The following is a 19,768-nucleotide window of genomic DNA, read 5'->3' on the forward strand; positions in this document are numbered from 1 at the left end:
ACCTCTATACCAACTGTTGATAAAGGAATTCTCTGGAGGTCACATAACCAGAACTATATCTGTTGTGGAACTTGTGTGGCTACAAGCAACGTTTAAAAAAGAAATGTGTAAAAAAAAAAAAAAAAAAAAAATCTGCTGCCTTAGAATATATGGGTGGAGGGAAAATTAAAACTTACATAAAATTTAGACTGGTAACCTTTCATAATCCCCGTTTTGTGTACATGCATTATATATTCTGTCCATTATGGATATCCTGGTCTTGCTCTTCATTCACGTATTGCAAAGATATCAAAGTTCCGACTTATCTCAGGGGTGCAAAAATACTATTTCTATTTCTCAAAATACTTTATTGATTTCATTCTTACTAACTATAAAACCGACTATTAAACTGTGGCTTTTCAAACTTTCACCAGTTACTGGTGGGCTAGTAACTGGATTATTTTGTTTGAACTGTTGACTAATTTTTTTTATTATTTTTTACTAATCTTCTTGGTTGCTTTTTCCAGAGTTTGACGGGTGGGAAGAATGGAGGTGTTCATTGTACAGATATCACCAATGCCAGTAGAACGATGTTGTTCAACATTCATTCCTTGGAGTGGGATTCTGAACTCTGCCAGTAAGTCTAATTTTTCCTTTAAATCTGTTGAAATAGCTGTATTAGTCAATGATGTGTAAAGACAGACACTAATTGTGCTTTTCAAAATAAGAATCTTCCATCAATGCTTGTCTGGTCACATTTGTGACCAAGAAGAGCAATTAGTTGCATTTATTATGGATATAACAATTAGGGTTTATTCTCTCTAAATAGCTACATAACTACTGTTTGGATTAATGAAAAGGCCAGATCTTAGTGTCTTTCTAGATTGAAAACCTGGTACACAGAAGTGATTTAAATATTAATAGTTTCCCTTTAATTTCTGAGTTACCCAACTACTCCTTCAGCACGTTTCACAAGTATAGTGCAAAATGGTAGTCTCATTGCTTTAAATTTAAACTTAAATTCTTTGATACCCCAGCATGTATTCACTTTATTTTATTTCAAAATAGGAATGATTTTCCAAATGTAAAAATGGAGTTGGATCTGTCCATAAAATGCTCAACAAAGCAAATATTGCTTCATAACTCAAACATTCCAATGCCCTCCCACATCTTACTAGGAAAGACATTAGGTCATGATCTAAGATATGGCCATCAAAGTTCCCTTTATATTATGTTTAATTTGTCTCAAAGTAGAAAATGTAAAAATAATTTCCCTAGCATAACTAAATGCAAAATATTTTTTTTTTTTCAGTTTTTTTGATGTTCCTATGGAAATACTTCCAAAAGTGCGGAGTTCCTCTGAGATTTATGGTTTGATGGTATGTTTTCTCAAAGATATAACTATTGGGGCAGGGGGGTGGATTGAAAGACTTTACGCTGATTAAAAGCAAGCTAATGGCTCTCTAGTTTTCTAGAACAACGTGGGTTGCTTTATCAAACGGTATGAATCCAATGTCAGCATCTGTTAGCCTTTTTAATAGTATGTATGTCAAATTAAGATAATTTTTTAGATAACAGCACTCTTGATGAGTGTCAAACTAGTAAAACTCAGTTGGAAAGGTTTTTTTGAGACTAGTAAATATCTGATTCTTATTGCAAACTACTTATTCAATTTTGATAAGTAGCTGGTGAATTAATCTATAAGCAGCAGATTAAAAGTAATAAGATAGCTTCAAATAGTGCCCTTCCTGGGGCCACCATCCAGTGCTCCTAGAACAGGCAAAACTCCCATGGGCAGCTTCCATGTGAGTCTTCCTGGTGGCAGGAATGCTGGGTAAATCCCATTCAGAGTTGCATCCCTGTGGGATTGAGTAAAGGATTTAGTAGGGTTCTGTGGGAGTTGGAAGAAATGCAGATTCCATCTTGTATTTCCTCCTTTTGAGAAGTAAATTCTAGTTGCTTGTGTGTCAGTAAAGTTTGTTACAAAAACATGTTGGAGCATTGTTGATGTGTTTGTAATCAAACAGTGCTTTTAGAGCACCTGCAGAGACTTTCCCCAGGAGTGATTGCTGAACTGTGTTCATGCAGTTGAAAAGAGGTGGAGCTTACTTGCAGAACTTAGTAACAGAACTTCATGGCTGGATGAAGGCTGCAGGACAGGATCCTGTTTACCTGTTGGGAACTTATTTTGCTTTGAAGGGTGTCCTTTTATGTTAACTCCAGAAAAAGATTCTGGATTGTTCTTAATTTAAAAACCCCAACTTGTAGCTTTTTATTTTTTTTTAACCAGGTTCTAAATGTGCTTGCTACTAGGAATCTTAGTTGGCGTCTACTAATTTGAAGGGATTAGATCAGAGTGAATTTTATTCTGACTTGAACCAATGCAGCAACTGGAAGAAGAGATAAAGCCGTTCATGGGAAATGAGACAGGATAGCTGATTATGAACTTTTTTGTCTTTCTCCTTCCTACCTATTATTATTTTCTTGCTGACTGTAGAAAATGTGCCCTAGCCTGGTGAGTAGACACATTCATTAGGCTGTCCACAAGTTTGTCTCATCCATTCTGTTCAGATACAGTGCATTTCCATTTACTTAGAGGCATGCAATGTAACATTTGTAAAACTAGCAGATCCAGCTAGCGTCTCCAGATTGAGACACTGCAGTTAAGTGGCCAGTGTTACTAGTATGTTTGCATAAATTTCGAAGACTTGACAATTTCATATTTATAAAGAGAAACAGGTATGTCTGGCTTTGTAGTGAGAACAACACATGGTATTTCAGTGCAATAGAAATAAGGTTTGTAATGTTAGTTTTATATTAAAATTTATTTAAACAATCAAAAAGCCCAATCAGTTAAAATGGGAGTTGTGGAAACTACTGAGATTTCCTAATTGGAAATGCACTGTCATGTCTTATGCATGACCTCAATGAAAATGTATGGTCACAGTTCAAGAAAGAACCTACTAGTTAATAAAAGCAAAGGATATTTTAAGTAGGACTGATTCCTGGTGATGCCTGTAGTCATTTACAGGAATACAGCTGAAGAATCTTTCTAGCACATGGTTGTTTTTGTGAAGTGCTGCTTAAATTGAAAACACTGTGTGGTCTTAAAATAGGACCTCTGTTATTGTTTACTTGTTAAATCACCTTATCATAATCACTTGTAATAGGAAAGTGCCTGATCATAGTACCTAGTTGAACCTTATTGTTACAGGCCACATGCTAGCATACCACAAATGATGGCCTGTTTCTTATTTTAACAAGATTGCTTTTTATTTTAACTATATATGGAAAACTAACAACTAAAACTGGATTCTGGATTCCTCTATCTTAGGTTATGGAGTAAATGCACAAAGCTTGCTGTTTATTGTTTTGATTTTAGACCTGATTTGATGGATTAAGCAGAGGTCCTATTCACACAAGAATTCAAACCAAGCTGCTGTAGCAATCCAAATTCCTCCTGTAAGCACTAGGACCTGCTCTGTCCCTTAACTGGAAGGCATCACTCTGCCTCAGTGCTTCTCTCTTGTATTCTACCGAGGGGAGGAAGCCACTTACCACATGGGGAATGTTGCTTTGGGAGGTGGATTACCTACGTTGATGGCAAAATGCCTTCTGTCGATGTAGAAAATATCTATGCAACAATGGTACGGTTGCTCCTGTCGTATAGAGATTCCCTGAGAAGGCTATTTTCTGGTGACAATAGCCAATGGGACTTATCTGCGTTACTGTGTTAGATGTAACTGACTGACTGGTGGAGGAATAAGTTGGAGTAGCTTTGAAGAGATGTCATTGTGATATAAAGTGAAGTCAATGGGAGCTGGACCAAGTAATGTAGCTCTCAGTGACACTTTATGGGTTCCTGAGAGTGGAAAGATCTTTATCTCAAAATTAGTGAGCAGACTGTTGATCTATAAATGCCATTTTTATCAATGACAGTTGTTACACCATATGGCATTGACAGTAAAATGAAAAAGTGCAAAACCACAAACAAGTAGAAAGAGTTTACAATGTTTTTGTAGAGCGCCTCTGAATGAAAGGAAAAGTGTTGTTACAAGCTGGCTTCAATGTAATATCTAGCTTGTGCCAAGAGGCAACTTTTCAGTATTGTTGAAACTTTCATCAAAGCACAGTTTTTCTTTTAAATGCTACCTTTATTTTATTTAATTTTTAAAGGCAGTCTTTTGAAATGGCAGTGTCATGCCTTGTTTTTTAACTTACTACCAATTCTGGTATGAGGACTCTTTTCTGCAGCTGTTTCTGTCCACACCTGAAGCATGCATATCTCCATTAAAAACTGAAGAGTGTCTTTCCTTCATTGCTTAAATGTTACAATAATTGATAAGCAAGCAGTGTGAAATAAACTGAAGTTTGTGTTCTGTATTTTTGTTAGAAATCTGGAGCTCTGACAGGTGTGCCAATTTCTGGGGTGAGTTCTTTTCCAATTTGAATTCTGGCATGAGGACTTGGGTCTGCTTGGAGAGACCCTCACTGGATATAACTTAAAAATAAACTAATTATTTTAGAAAATCAAGTTGTATTTGCAACAAAATTCTTTCATTTTAAGCAAGTACAGTATACTTACACTAATAATGAAGACTATTGTGAATTAATTAATTAAGGCCTGATCATGCAAACAAGTACAGTAAAACCTCAGAGTTACGAACACCAGAAGTACAAACTGACCAGTCAACCATATACCTCATTTGGAACCAGAATGAGGAGCCGGGCAGCAGCAGAGACCCCCCCCCAACCCCCCCCGCAAAAAAAAAAAAAAAAGCAAATACAGTACAGTACTGTGTTTAACGTAAACTACAGGGAAAAGGGGGGTGTGGAAACAGCATTTTTTCTTCTGCATAGTAAAGTTTCAAAGCTGTATTAAGTCAATGTTCAGCTGTAAACTTTTGAAAGAACATCCATAATGTTTTGTTCAGAGTTATGAACATTTCAGAGTTACATAAAACCTCCATCCCCTGAGGTATTCATAACTCTGAGGTTCTACTGGATGTTAGCAATTTAACTCTCACAAATAGTCCCATGGAAATCTAGGACACTTCACAGTAAGTAAACATCATAAATGGATAACTCATCAGAAAATGAAAGCTAGCCATATAACAACCAGATCTACATGTACAAATCTTGAAGTGAGCTGAGAATTTAACCAGTAATGTCAAACACATGCGGATATTGCACTTGATCACACTTGCTAAATTAATTGTTACCTTAGCTGATGGTACTAATTGGCACTTTTTGTTGGCGGTTTCAGTAGAGGGGAGAAGGAATGAATATACATGAAGACTGTGCTTGTGTTCACTACCTTCTCATTTACAGTGTACACAGTTGACCCAAATTGGGATTATAAGCTTAGAAGAAATTGATTTAAGGTTATTGTTGTTACACAGTGATTCATATGCACTTCTTTGCTAAGAACATGTCTATCCTTTCAGTGCCTGGGTGATCAATCTGCTGCTCTAGTTGGACAAATGTGTTTCAAGGATGGACAAGCAAAAAATACGTAAGTTAGCACAACAATATTGAAAGCAAATATTAGATCATCTTTGTCTAGCCCTGAATGTAGGGGGTGTGGGGGAAAGCTGGATAAGGTTATAAAGGCTAAACACTAACAGTTTGAGAACACGAGTGTCTGCAATTCCTTCTTTTTTAAAAAAGATATTAAATGGCAAAAAAAATCAATTCTGTTAAGGTTGCCTGGCAATAGCTCATGCCCTTCCAGAATGTCTACTTCAGCAAAACTCATACTTGTGAAAACCAGGAAATATTTAGTTAATGTAAGTGCCCATTCAGCCTTAACTCTGCCCTCTTCGAGTGATACCCCAGTAAGCCCATGCATTTGCACTCTGCTTTTGCCCTGTACTGAACAGGAGCTACCTATGCCTGCTCTACACTCACACACTTAGCCTACTCCAGAGAAAGACCACCACGCCTACTAAAGTCCTTCAACCCCTTCATCCTTATGGATACAATACCATCAAATACTGGCCTTCGCTTTATCCATCATTATACTCTCAGACTACTCTCATCTCCCACCTAACTGCTAACAGTCCCCCTGGCAAGACCTCCCCATGCTCTGCTAGTGACATAACCTACACAACGCAGCATTGAAATGGGGCGTACTGGATATCCCAAGTTACATGTTGTGTTGCTTCCCAGGATTATGAAGCACCTCCTTACTACCTGCCCTTAGCATGCAGAATCCTTGTGTGTGTGTGTGTGCCTGCTGTGAGTCAGCTCCCTGCCTCCACTGGCAACACAAGTATAGGCACAGGCCATAGGCAACACAAGCACTCTACTCTCAGCCCCCACGGGCTCTACTATCCCTCTGTAGGTTAGCCATAGGCACATTCCAATCTCCAAGCATCTACCTGGATTTTACACTGGACATTTGCAGTATTCACAGCTTCCAAAAACTCAGTACATCCCAGGATACCAGATACACCTCGGATTGCTGCTCCACTTAACACACAGCACTTGGATAAGTCTGTAGTGAAAACAAGTAAAAGTTTATTTAATGGAGTTAGAGATTCAAGTGGTAGCAAGTAGAAATATTGGAAACAATAGTTGCATATAAAATAAGACCATGCACTCTAGAACCTAGACTGACTTAACTAGTTACTGTCATGACTTACAGTGAAAAGCTCTATCAAAATCCTTCCAGTGTATTACAGCCAACCTTGGCTGTGATTGCCGTTCATGAGACAAGCCATGCTGTTAGCTTGCCTTATCAGTGCAAACATCCAGGGTGTTTCCCTGTACCTAGAGTTATCCCCTCCACCCCCCCCTCCCCAAAAAACCCTGTTGTCCTTACTCGTAAACAGGATGCCTGCCGCTCCTGCTGGTTGTGGTTTCCTTTTCTGTCCCTTTCTTGTCAATTGTTAATCAAGAGCTTGTGAATTCAGCTCAAATTGAAGATAGGCCTGCATTGTGAAACAGACCACACAATATGCACATGACCAGCCCGAGAGAGATAAGTGTCTCTTTCCTCCTACCTAACAGGAGCATGTTTATCCCCTTCTGGGGACGTGCCTTAGCTCTCATACCTTAAGAACATATTTTTCAATACAGATACATAATTCCCTCAACATTACATATACACATATATTTTTGCAATGATTATGAAACCAGTTGGTGACTGGTTCTTGGTAGGTACCTCACATGCTGCCTTCTGGTAAATATAATTGTGCATATATCTAACCTATAGGATCCCAATATGTACCCCCCTCTGTCAGTTGACCATGAACCTCTTGCTACCGCATATGTGTTGCTTTTTCCTTTCGACTCTTACACACAGGGATCAGAGAAGGGGCTCGCTCACATATCCGCCGAGGGCCATAGCCCCGATCACCACAAATTGCAATCCCATCTCTTTAAAAAGAAAAGGAGTACTTGTGGCACCTTAGAGACTAACCAATTTATTTGAGCATGAGCTTGCTCATGCTCAAATAGATTGGTTAGTCTCTAAGGTGCCACAAGTACTCCTTTTCTTTTTGCGAATACAGACTAACACGGCTGTTACTCTGAAACATCTCTTTAAAGGCACTCCAGCTTATTCCTTAACCATTTAGTCAGCTACATCTAAGACAGCGAATGCAGATAATTCCCAGTGGTTATTGACTGCTCCAGGGGGACAGAGTTAAAGTTGCATGGACATTTACCTTAACTCAGTATTTCCTGTTTCTCATAAGTTTGAGTTCTGCTGACTTAGACACTCTGGAGGAGCACAAGCTATGTTTGGGCAACCTTCACTCTAAGTTAATGAAGCTTTTTGCTGTTTGTTTTCCTAGAGTTTTGTTTTGTTTTTCGTTTTTAAAAGAAAAATGTTGATAGGCACCTGTAATTATCACATCGGTGTGCGGTTCAGACACATCTGTGGAGAGGTAATAAGTGCTCGCACTTACAAATGCTTTTTGTCAGTAGATCTCGAGGGAAAGTTATTTTTCTCCTTGTATAGATGAAACTATAGGGGAAACTGAGACACAGAGGTGACCTGACTTGGCCACAGTCACCCAGCAGGCCAGTGACGGAGCCAAGAATAGTCTGAGTCCCAGCCATGGGGGGTCTACACATCCAGCTGCAGCATAGGAGGCTCAGTGGTGTGAAGTGGCCCTTTCATTTCAATTAGGTGTTCTTAGCTGAATGAGAATACCCCATGGAGATGAATATAGCCTACAGCAATACGGCTTGGAGACATATGTACTCATCTGAGTGGGTGTTACCATCCCCCTCCACAGTGCAAGGGAGCCTATGATATGCATATATCCTCACCCCAGTCTCAGCAGTGTTGTCTTGATGCATTCTCCAAGCATGCTTGTTCTAAGGTTATGTCAAGGTTCCTCCCCCACTCTGAACTCTAGGGTACAGATGTGGGGACCTGCATGAAAAACCTCCTAAGCTTATCTTTACCAGCTTAGGTCAAAACTTCCCCAAGGTACAAAGTATTCCACCCGTTGTCCTTGGAATGGCCGCTACCACCACCAAACTAATACTGGTTACTGGGGAAGAGCTGTTTGGACGCGTCTTTCCCCCCAAAATACTTCCCAAAACCCTGCACCCCACTTCCTGGACAAGGTTTGGTAAAAAGCCTCACCAATTTGCCTAGGTGACTACAGACCCAGACCCTTGGATCTTAAGAACAATGAACAATCCTCCCAACACTTGCACCCCCCCCTTTCCTGGGAAATGTTGGATAAAAAGCCTCACCAATTTGCATAGGTGACCACAGACCCAAACCCTTGGATCTGAGAACAATGAAAAAACATTCAGTTTTTTACAAGAAGACTTTTAATAGAAAATAGAAGTAAATAGAAATGAAGAAATCCCCCCTGTAAAATCAGGATGGTAGATATCTTACAGGGTAATTAGATTAGAAAACATAGAGAACCCCTCTAGGCAAAACCTTAAGTTACAAAAAAGATACACAGACAGAAATAGTTATTCAGCACAATTCTTTTCTCAGCCATTTAAAGAAATCATAATCTAACACATACCTAGCTAGATTACTTACTAAAAGTTCTAAGACTCCATTCCTGGTCTATCCCCTGCAGAAACCAGCATATAGACAGACACAGACCCTTTGTTTCTCTCCCTCCTCCCAGCTTTTGAAAGTATCTTGTCTCCTCATTGGTCATTTTGGTCAGGTGCCAGCGAGGTTACCTTTAGCTTCTTAACCCTTTACAGGTGAGAGGAGCTTTCCCCTGGCCAGGAGGGATTTCAAAGGGGTTTACCCTTCCCTTTATATTTATGACAGCTTACTCCACCCAGAGAGGCAGGGCTTCCTTACATCCAGTCTGACATTGGTGGGTGGGGAGGATAGAGATTCCTAGAGGGATAAGCCTCCCACATATCCCTACTCACATGCAGGTGGGGGCAGGCAGAGCGGCTCAGCCACCCTCAGGAGGACTAGCCCACTAGATCTCTGCTCATACAGGGGTGTGGAAAGGGCCAGATTCAGTAGCTGGGCAGAGGCCATTTCATCTCCCAACTCACAAAGTGGGTCAGGCAGAGGAGCTCAGATTCCCCCTCAAAATAGCAGTGTATCTGTGGACAGCCACTTGGGCTAGCTGCTCTGAGTACAGTCCTGAGCCAACCTCCTAATGCAAAATAGGTTTTTCACACAATATAAGAAAGTGTGCTCATTGCTAGTTGCATTTTGCTCAATATCCTTTCCTTAGTAATCGCCACTTTTACCATCTGTTATACTCTAAGTTACCATTTAACTCTCTTCTGCTTTACTGGAACACAAAATGATCTACGTTACTGACATGAGAATTTTTTAACCTGTAAGAGCTTTTTTACAAATGCAGAGACTAAAAAATAATTTATTTTCTGGTTGCATTTTACTTATCTCGTATGTATATATCAATTGTTTTGTCAAAATATACCTCTGAAATACTTCATGCGTTACTATTTTAAGCTAACCTGTTGCCTGCATGTTTGTTACAAAGGAATTTCTCACTGTTTTTAATTACACATTATGAAAATCTACTGTCGTTTATCTGAAGGGTTTTTTTTATAAACGTGTTTGTCAGCTTCATGCTTTCGTAGAGAATTTGAAAATGTGCCACTCCCATTGTGTGGTGTTTCTGAAAATGTTCTCTCTAGTGAAAGTCTCTTGTAGCAGGGTGGATTTGATTTAAATCATGATTTAAATCACTAGTCAGAAAGACTTGATTTAATCATGGTTTTCTACATAAAAGTGCATTCTTGTTGGTTGTTATAACCTTAATACATATTATTCTTCACAACTCAGAGATAGATGTAGGTTTCATTTTCAGAAGGTACACACTATACATTTTTAAACAATGATTTATTTTGAAAACTTCTCAGATTAGTTTTATAGCTATATCAGAAAATGAATAATTATTTGGTTATTTCCTTTACCAAAGGTAATTGAAGCAGATATTTATGAAGTTATTGGGAGGTGAACTATCTCCAATTCAACAGGCTAATCATTAATATTTGGAGGATTTTCTTGCCATGCTGTATTAGGAGGAGAACATCATGCAGACAGACATTTAAATTGTTTTATTTAACTGAAACAACAATGTTAAGTATTCTGGATTTTTTTTCTTCAACAGCAAACATATAATATTTTAACAAAACAAGCATATGTCTCTCACATTTATCTCAAGACTTCTTCTCCTTGTCCAGATCTATTCCACCCCCAACAATCTTGAATTTTTTGAAACTTTGCACTTTTAGAGCGGTAGGGGATTGACGCTGTGTACACAAATTTGCAGCGGGACAATAGGGTTGAGGTCTGTTTGTTTATTTTATTTAAAAACATTTTTTGCTGTTAACAAGCATGTTACCTCTGGAGACACAAATGGACAGTTTGAGAACTGCAAAACTAAGCATCTCGGATGGTATCTTCTAGATCAGGGATCAGCAACCTTTGGCATGCGGCATGCCAGACTAAGCCCCCTGGCGGGCCGGGCCGGTTTGTTTACCTGCCGCGTCCACAGATTCGGTCGACTGCAGCTCCCACTGGCCATGGTTCGCCGCTCCAGGCCAATTGGGAAGTGGCACGGGCAGAGGGATGTGCTGGCACCACTTCCTGCAGCCCCCAGTGGCCTGGAGAGGCAAACCGTGGCCAGTGGGAGCCGCAGTCGGCTGAACCTGCGGACGCGGCAGGTAAACAAACTGGCTTGGCCCGCCAGGGGACTTAGTCTGGCGTGCTGTGTGCCAAAGGTTGCCGATCCCTGTTCTAGATTGAGCATTGAGTCCCATTGGGTAGATAGAAAGATTAACCTAAATCTATACAGAAGCCTGCAGAACACCATAAAATTGGGTCCTTAATCCATGAACTAATGGAACTCATTTACAAAACATTACATGAATATATTGTCTCATACTAGAGAATTAGAATTCATAATCCCTCTTCCATGATGAGAGATCTTTGAGCTATAATGTATCTTAATTAAAACTATCTTTGCTTTTGTCCTCCAAAAAGCATTTTATCAAAAAATCCAATTTAAATAAAATGATTTTTTTTAAAAATCATGGATTTTTATCCACCCTGTCTTGTAGTTATAGTCTTAAAATTACTCATCCTATTACAAGCTCTGCAAACTGCCCTTCTTCCTTAATTGCTCACTTAAAAGTTGGAGACATAATTCAACTAAGATTTATACGAAGCTCATTTTATAAATTACTCCTAGACTAATTGTAAGGTGGTGGTGATGTTTTGCTATATTAAGTTGCCTTATCATGAAATGCCCATAACTCTGTGATAAATGAATGTCACAGATGTCTGTCTTCTGTTCCTGTTTCTTCATTTTCTTTTTATAAATTACTACCTTATGTCTTTTTCCACTACAGGTACGGAACAGGATGTTTCTTGCTTTGCAATACAGGTCAAAAGGTTGGTTGCTTGAATTAGAAATAGCTTGCTAGGAGTATGCATTTTTCAATTAAGTTGCTTCTCATGCTAAATAAGCAGATCTTGTTCCATAAACCCTTCATACTCAATAGGAAAATGTATCACGTGAGTCACTTCACTTCCTCCTCATCCCCCTATAATATTTTGGAATGTGTTTTTTTTTTTTTTTTTTTTCTTTTGATGCAAGGTCATAAAGTGCATAATGCACATAGGATTAAGCAAAGTTACCTTATGTTTTTAATGTAGAACAAATGTTAATAGCAGACAATTGAATATACGAAAGGTCAAAAAGGAAACTAGCTCATTTGTGCTCATGTACTCTCTTGTTAAGCTTCAGTCATTTAAAATAACTTCTGCGAAGTACCACTTTAAAACTAGTTTTTCTTGTTCCACTTAAAGTTGCTAATATAGTTCCTACAGATGCGGGAAAAGGGGCATCTTCTAATCTACAAGACTAGAAAGCAACATTTCATTCAGCCTATGGCTTGGTGAAGCTCCATTTCCTGGCTCCTAACTTGCTAAAAAGGGAAATGACAAACTTTCATAATCTCACCCTGTTCTTTTGCATATGCTTTTCTGCCTCACCTAAACATTTTTCTGCCTGTTGATTCCCTGTTCCCCTAGCCGTCTGCTCCTCTTCTAGTCCCTTGGCAGTACTGCTTGACTACTTCAATTGCCTTCCTTCTGTTTTCTTGGAAATTTCTTTCTTGCCTAGCAGCTCCAGTCTAGAGATAGCTAAGCTTGAGTCTGCTCCTTGTTACCAGCTTCTTCTGCAAGCCTCCAGGTTCTTCTTTGCAGTGAAGACCCTGGAAGCTTCTGGAAATAAGCAGAATCAACAAGTTTCCATGGGTTGCGGATTGGGATCTGTGCTAAAACATTGGCTAATTTAATTTCTAAACTTACTCACCTGTTATACTAAAGAATTTGTTTTTTCTCCTTTACTCTTTATAAATAAGGACCTCTCCTTCTAATTTGACTATTTTACAGTATTTTATGCAGTAATTTCTCTTAGAAATGTGACTCCTGACTTTTCCTGTTCAAGTAGTTGATGGTTTATCCATATTTTATTTTTTAGCCTGTATTGTCTGAACATGGCCTTCTGACCACAGTGGCTTACAAACTGGGAAGAGACAAACCTGTATGTTATGCACTAGAAGTAAGTATATGTGGCAATTGCTTCCCTCCCACACACACCTTTTTGACACTCCCCTCCCCCCCCCCCCCCCTTCTTGGAATCTTGATTCAGAAAAACTGTCCAGCAGATGGAAGAGTAAATCCTTCTATGTGCACAAAAGCCATAATTACGTCAACATGTTTATGAGAGACCATCTACACATACAGTAAACAAAAAGGAAAAAATAAGAGGAAGTCCTAACCTTCTATACCATTCTTAAATATACACTGTTACCCTTAAAACTAATTATCTTCACTCCTCACTCAGGGCAAGCGTGACTAGGTATTGCTTTGTCATCTAATGTAGTGTATTTTAGAGCAAACTTCTAAAAGATCAGGAGCATCTATCAAACCTGTGGAAGGCTCTATGTTCGTAAACATTGATCCTCCAAACACTAAGTACATGAGTAGTCACTCCAAAGTCAGTGGAACCATTCATGGGTCTGAAGTTTAGCACACTTTTTGTATCATCAGGATTTGGAGGTCTTAGGTTGGGATACATAAGGCATTCAGACCTCGCAACTGTGTATACAGAAGTCTAGATATGACAGCTCAGGGGCCTGCGACATAAAGCCAGTCTGACCAACATCTTCACAATTCTTCTTCAGGGGGGAAACAGATCTCTATGTGGTAGAGAACTGGAGTAGTGTTGACTTTCCTGCACCGCTGTGCTTTGACACTCCCCCAGCCACTGGACGCCTGTGGCTCCAAAGTGGTGGTCAAATACAATTTAGAGCAGTCCTGGCGAGCCCCAGGGTCCTAGATCTGCAAAGATGATATTTAGGCGTTGTTGTCCCACCTTTCTGAACTCTTGAATTTTTTTATGCTAGAAATTAGTAAACTCCAGCTATGACCATTTGTTTTCTGTTTCCCTAGGGCTCTGTTGCCATAGCTGGTGCTGTTGTTCGTTGGCTACGGGACAATCTTGGTATAGTAAAGTCTTCAAGTGAAGTTGGTGAGTATTCATAACTTGTAAACGTTTTTTTCAAACTGAATAGAGGGCTGACACAGTTTTGAAGTCTCTAGTGTTGAATAAAAGGTCAAAAGATGCAAGTAAAATAGAAGAGAGGGACTATAGTAAAACATGCATAGATGTATAACCAGTTCTTTCTGCAATTACTAAAAAAGAATACGTAAAGTTACATTTTTTACATTTAGCACTGTTGCTCGTCTAGGAAAACCTCTTGTTACTGCTGAAGTATGTAGAAATTACTAAGAGCTGTGCTACACTGACATAGCAGATTTATTGGCTCATTTAATATTGAGAAGTTTGGGATAAATAGTATACAGGTCTCACTGTGTAGTCCACTGAAAATTGTGTCATAACACCTACAAACTTGTTCCCATACTAAAAAATGGGGGACTGAGGCCCCAGACTTGCAGTGCGCTCTGTGCAAGGGGTGCATGGAGTTCATTGAAAACTTAATACCTCAATTTGCAGTACTGTACCAAATGACATTTAACTTGGACTGTGAATGTAATATCTGAGGATAATCCATTTTACCTGAGAATGGATTAACCAGGAGAAACCAGGGTAGCTAACACTTTTTTATATTCTTAGGAAATTTAACTAAAAATGCAGATGTGTAGTGCTTTGAAATTTTGGAACAGAATTGACTTCTGAAAAATTATCCAGATACATGGGATAAAATTTTGAAAAAGCATGGTCAATGACACAAAGGTTCCTAAGTCATTTGGACAGCCTTGTAAGTTTTACACCAAATCTGAATAGATTTCATGTTTTGTATTACAATAAAAAAGGTAAGAGTCGAATATCGAACCTATTTTATAAAGTTAGGCTCCTAAATCCATATTTCGACATCTAAATAGATAGATCCTGAAGTGCTGAGAATCCCCAGTTCCCACTGCCTTCCGTGGGAGCTGGGGTTGCGTGATTCCTGCACAGCTGCAGCTGAACTTCTGAACATTTTAATGGTTCAATCTTCAGTTTTTGTCAGCATTGCTCAGCATTTAGGAACATACCTTGATTACCCTCATCTGTGGGTAATCCCAGAGAACTTCTTTAGAGGGAAAATGTATTATCTACACATGAATACTTTTCTAAAGGGGCATTGTCAGCATGAAACCTGTTCAGTTTCAGAAGAGTTGAAAGTAGTTGCAGATCCTATGCATGACCCTACTTTCTCCTCACCAATTTTTGTAGTTTATAATTGCATATTCCTATTCCTCTTCTTAGTGTCTGTTTTCATCCACACAAACAGGGGAAATTTACTTCACTGTACAGGGGAAACTATGAAACAGACTCTACAGTATTGTCAGATGCAGAAAGCAAATAAGTTGGACGGGAGCGGAAAGAAAGCAATACTCATTTTTCAGTTAAGGTTGGCACGGGTGCTACCTTTAACGATAGTAGGTAAAACTTTCGAAAGTGCAACTCTTAAATATATTGTCCCTTCCAAGAACCAAATAAAATATCCAGAATTGCAAAGGGAGAAATAAAATGGCTCCTCATTACTGAAATCTAAGGGTATGTCTACACAGGGGTTAGAGGGGTAAATTCCAGCTCAGATAGACATACCCATGCTAGCTTTGGTTTGAGCTAACGTGCTAAAAATAGCAAGGTAGCCATACTTACACCAACAGCTAGATAGGCTAGCCACACTGAGAACATACTTAGGATTTCAGATGGGATTGTACTCAGGGTGACTAGCCTGTCCCACCACTGCGCCTATCTTTAGTGTGCTAGCTCTGATCAAACTAGTGCAGGTATATGTATCAAAGCTGGAGCTGGAAGGTGTCTTTTCCAGTGTAGACATAACCTAATTGAGCATTGCTCAGACTCTGAGGCATCTTGCTTTTCAGAAGAAAATAGATTCTAGTCCTGTGATACCAGTTTTTTGGTGTGTTCCTAGTAATGAATTTCAGCTTGTTTTTTTTCCACAGGGACCTGTGCGGGGTTTGGTGATCAAATTTAATTGAATAACATTGTAACTGGCTGAATAACAATAATACAACCATCTAAATGTCAGAGTAGCCAGGTGTATCTTCTAACTGCAGTTGATTTTGTTAACTGTTTTCATAAATGTGTTGTGTCTTTGAAGTATTTTGTCTCTTAAATAATTTCTGGAGCAGATGGCAAAATTAAATGTTTCTTTAGACTTAGATGTATTTGTGCAAAACTAAAGGCTTTTTGTATGTGTGCTAGAAAAACTTGCTGCAGAAGTGGGAACTTCTTATGGCTGCTACTTTGTCCCAGCATTCTCGGGATTATATGCACCATACTGGGAACCCAGTGCACGAGGGTAAGGATAACAATTATATTTGCAGGAATGACTCATTATATTCTGAAAAATCCATAGGTGGCTGCTAGAGGGCAACCAGAACCACTAACCATCATGGACCTTTCAAAACACAAACTTCCTTGAATTTGTTTTTGGGTCACCGGAGAGCACCACCCCCTGCTGTCTCACCAAAGGGGCCTGGAGCAGGGGCTGCTTGTGGTACACAGCAGGTAGTGGTGATGGCGGCTGCTGCTCAAAAAAAAAGTCATCTAAAATACACCCGGGAGCAGGAAGTTCTGTGTTCAGCATCCTTCCCCAAAACAAAAAACTCAGTAGAGAAAGCAGGGAAGAAACCTACCCTGGAGAAATGCAGCTGGCTGTGGATGAGGGGAGAAGCCAAAGTCTCCACCTTACCTCAAGAGCCTGGCAGTCTGTGGTAGGAAGTGTGGGGCAGAAATTAATTGTGATGGGTGAGTTTGGGAGGCAGTGCTCCAGAAGATCTCACCTTCCTTGCAGTTGCATTGTCTGCCTCTTTCCTTCCCATTTTCAATGCTGGTTTCTCGTTCACTTTTAATCTGTCACAGGAAGAGTTGAGGATGCAGAGCTTGTGTGTCGTCTTCTCCTTGGACGTACCTCTGCACATACAGTACATGGCCTACTTCCTCTCCTCTAGAAGAGTCACTAGGAACCAGCAGGCAACAGCAGTAGGAAGTGGGGAACTTGGTGCTGAGAATTGTCAGAGTTTCAGTTCCATCAGTGCTCCCCACACGTTCTCTGGATATTTTTAACTATCCCGCTGTGAGAAGGGTTCTCAATGTGGGTCCCATAACTGTCGTTCCTTTTGGAGAGGACATATGCTCATGGCCAACTCTCCCTCTTTCCAGCTTATTGGATTCTGTCTAGTGTATTTGCAGGCCCCATCAGATTTAACCAGCTGTAGTTTCAAGTAGTAGTCTCTTCAAGTTTGCGCTCTGCTGCTGCTGAATTTCCCCGGTCTCAGTGGGCCTTGGCAGTGGGACCTGTGGGAGCACCACAAGCATTATTTAAATGTGAAATATTTTTTCTTAAAACTCTTAAGAAGTCACTTACCCTTCCTTCTTTGAAAAAAAGAAGGAAGGAGGAGAGAGTGGGGGAGGGTAACCTCACCTTTTAAAACTTTAAAATAGGCATCCCATTTAGTGTAACACCTATGCAGTCCTGTTGAACCTCTTGTCCGCCTGTTCAAGATTTTTTTTAATTAAGACAAAATTTTGTATAAAAATATTGATGCTAATTTTTCAGGCCACTCTTCAACATTTGTTAGCTGTGACCCATGCCAAAATCAATTCTAAGAGAATGTCTAAAATAATATATAAATTGGCTTGTACTCCTTATTGCATCAAACTGGGTTTTTGTGCACTGTATGTTAATGCATCATTCAGATGTAGAACTGTTTGAAAAATTAGGTTGACTTGCTATCATATTCAAAGTACCATTGCTTGATGCAATTTATATAAGGGAAAATACTGCATTACTTACAGACCCCAAACTACTTTTGTTGGAACTTGACTATTACTTGTTTAACGCAGACTGGGTAACAGTTTTACGTACCAAGAACATAGTCCTGTCCCCAGTGAAGCCCTTGTTTGAGAACTGAAAGAACAGATATATAGTATATGGAGGAAATTGGAGGTTCTTTTGAAACACGAGATGGTTTGCCTGGCGAAGTCATCCTGTTTGCATACTTCATCTTTTTTTTTTTTTTGTGGGGGGGGGAGGACTAGTAGAATGTAATATTAGTTGGTTTGTTTTTTTCCCGGTGTGGCAATGAAATGAAGTATCCATGTTATAAAGATAATTGTGTTCTGTATGTAAAACAAAGACATTTTTAGGATTAAAATCCAAGGGGAGAATAGTCAATGGGATTTTAAAACATTACCATGAGAGGTTTTTATTCTATTTTCAGGTGTTCTAACTTTAAACCACAGTATCTATACGCAGTGCAATACGAATGTGCTTGAAAATCTCAGGTGTAAGACTGAAACATAATCTGACCAAGATTCGTGATCTTAGTCGCTTAATATTTGTTTTGTCTTAACAGTATTATCTGTGGCCTTACTCAGTTTACAAATAAAAACCACATTGCCTTCGCTGCATTAGAGGCTGTCTGCTTTCAAACACGAGAGGTAAAGGCAAACTTGCTCCTAACTTCTGGGGGAGGGGGGTTGTTTTTGAGTTTGAGTACAAACAATAATGACTTGTGGTATTTAAAAATTTCTCCAACAAACTGATGAAAAGATCCAGTTAAGTTTAGTAGCCCCAGATTTGTACAGCTATCAGGACATTGCTGTGCTCAGTGTTCCAACACCTATCTGATTTAAGAGCCTAAATCTCATTTTCAAAAAATGATTTAGGCATTTAAGAATCTAAATCCCATTGATAGTCCGTGAGATTTAGGCTGTTAAATCAGGTAGGTGTTGCAATATTGAGCACAGCAGTGCTTCCCTACCTTTACAAATCTGAGCCATAGTGCATATTCCACCTCTAGAATTGTTCTCCTCTGTAAGCGTTTCACCTTATCATAACAAATATTTAATATTACAGTGTCCGATGCTAATTTGGGCCCCATTGTGCTGAGCTCTTTGTGGTTTAAAAAAAAAAGTCAGTCCCTGCTCTGATGGGCCAACCAGTCTACCCCTACAATAAATCACAGCATTACAAGTTCATTCTTTTTATGAACTGCCATCAGTAAATCCTTACGATCCTCTTTCACCTCAGTTCCTCTTCCTTGCCCAAAGAACTGTGGAAGACCTCTAAACAACCTGTCTAGGCAGTCAAAGGTCTCCATTTGGTAGTCTGAGTCTCCGGGGTCAACTTTGTGTGAAGATGAAGCCATCTTCTCGGCTCTAGAGGTTAGATATATTTTTATTCAGGTCTGATGTACATGGGCCTTTTAAGCATGGTTTGTAGACTCTCTACAAGTCTGTAGCAGTAATAAGAGTCTAACACCTTTCCCGTACACATATTTTAAGAGTATATGTTTGAGTAATGTGGGAGCAAACCAGTATTGTCACTGCCTGCTTTCTCTTTTGTGGATGAATAGGACTTCAGAGGAATGTTCTCAGTCTGGAATTCTTCAACAATCTTTCTTTGTATTGAAAGAGGCTCTTGTGTTTCTGCACAGTAAAATGTATAATATGTAGTGCTCTTCTTTCAGATTTTGGATGCTATGAACAAGGACTGCGGGATACCACTGAGCGAGTTACAAGTAGATGGAGGAATGACTAACAACAAGATTCTTATGCAGCTCCAAGCAGATATTCTATGTATTCCAGTAGGTAAGTGCAAACTCACTGTTTAGACTTCTCAAGAACGCAATCAGAGTCTAAAAAGCTGAACAAACTTCATATGTAAAGTATTAGCTTTTTTTGCTGCTGGCCCTTCCCATCACTGTTCGGGGGTGGGATGGGGATTTAAATAAAAGCGCTGGCTAGCC

At 39.4% G+C, this 19,768-nt stretch overlaps 1 protein-coding gene across 2 annotated transcripts in view; it reads left to right on the plus strand.

Annotated features, from left to right (window-relative positions):
* GK (glycerol kinase) overlaps positions 1–19,768 on the plus strand; it is a 46,642-nt gene that overhangs the window by 12,694 nt on the left and 14,180 nt on the right. For both annotated transcript variants that reach the window (XM_077816972.1, XM_077816981.1), the window contains exons 7-16: positions 507–616; positions 1,292–1,358; positions 4,373–4,408; positions 5,427–5,494; positions 11,818–11,860; positions 12,954–13,034; positions 13,928–14,006; positions 16,218–16,314; positions 18,374–18,458; positions 19,490–19,610. In XM_077816972.1, coding sequence (XP_077673098.1) covers positions 507–616; positions 1,292–1,358; positions 4,373–4,408; positions 5,427–5,494; positions 11,818–11,860; positions 12,954–13,034; positions 13,928–14,006; positions 16,218–16,314; positions 18,374–18,458; positions 19,490–19,610 — 787 coding nt within the window. The remainder of the gene's footprint in view (positions 1–506; positions 617–1,291; positions 1,359–4,372; positions 4,409–5,426; positions 5,495–11,817; positions 11,861–12,953; positions 13,035–13,927; positions 14,007–16,217; positions 16,315–18,373; positions 18,459–19,489; positions 19,611–19,768) is intronic.

The sequence above is a fragment of the Eretmochelys imbricata genome, chromosome 1 (genome assembly GCF_965152235.1).
Source record: "Eretmochelys imbricata isolate rEreImb1 chromosome 1, rEreImb1.hap1, whole genome shotgun sequence".
Lineage (NCBI taxonomy): Eukaryota > Metazoa > Chordata > Testudines > Cheloniidae > Eretmochelys > Eretmochelys imbricata.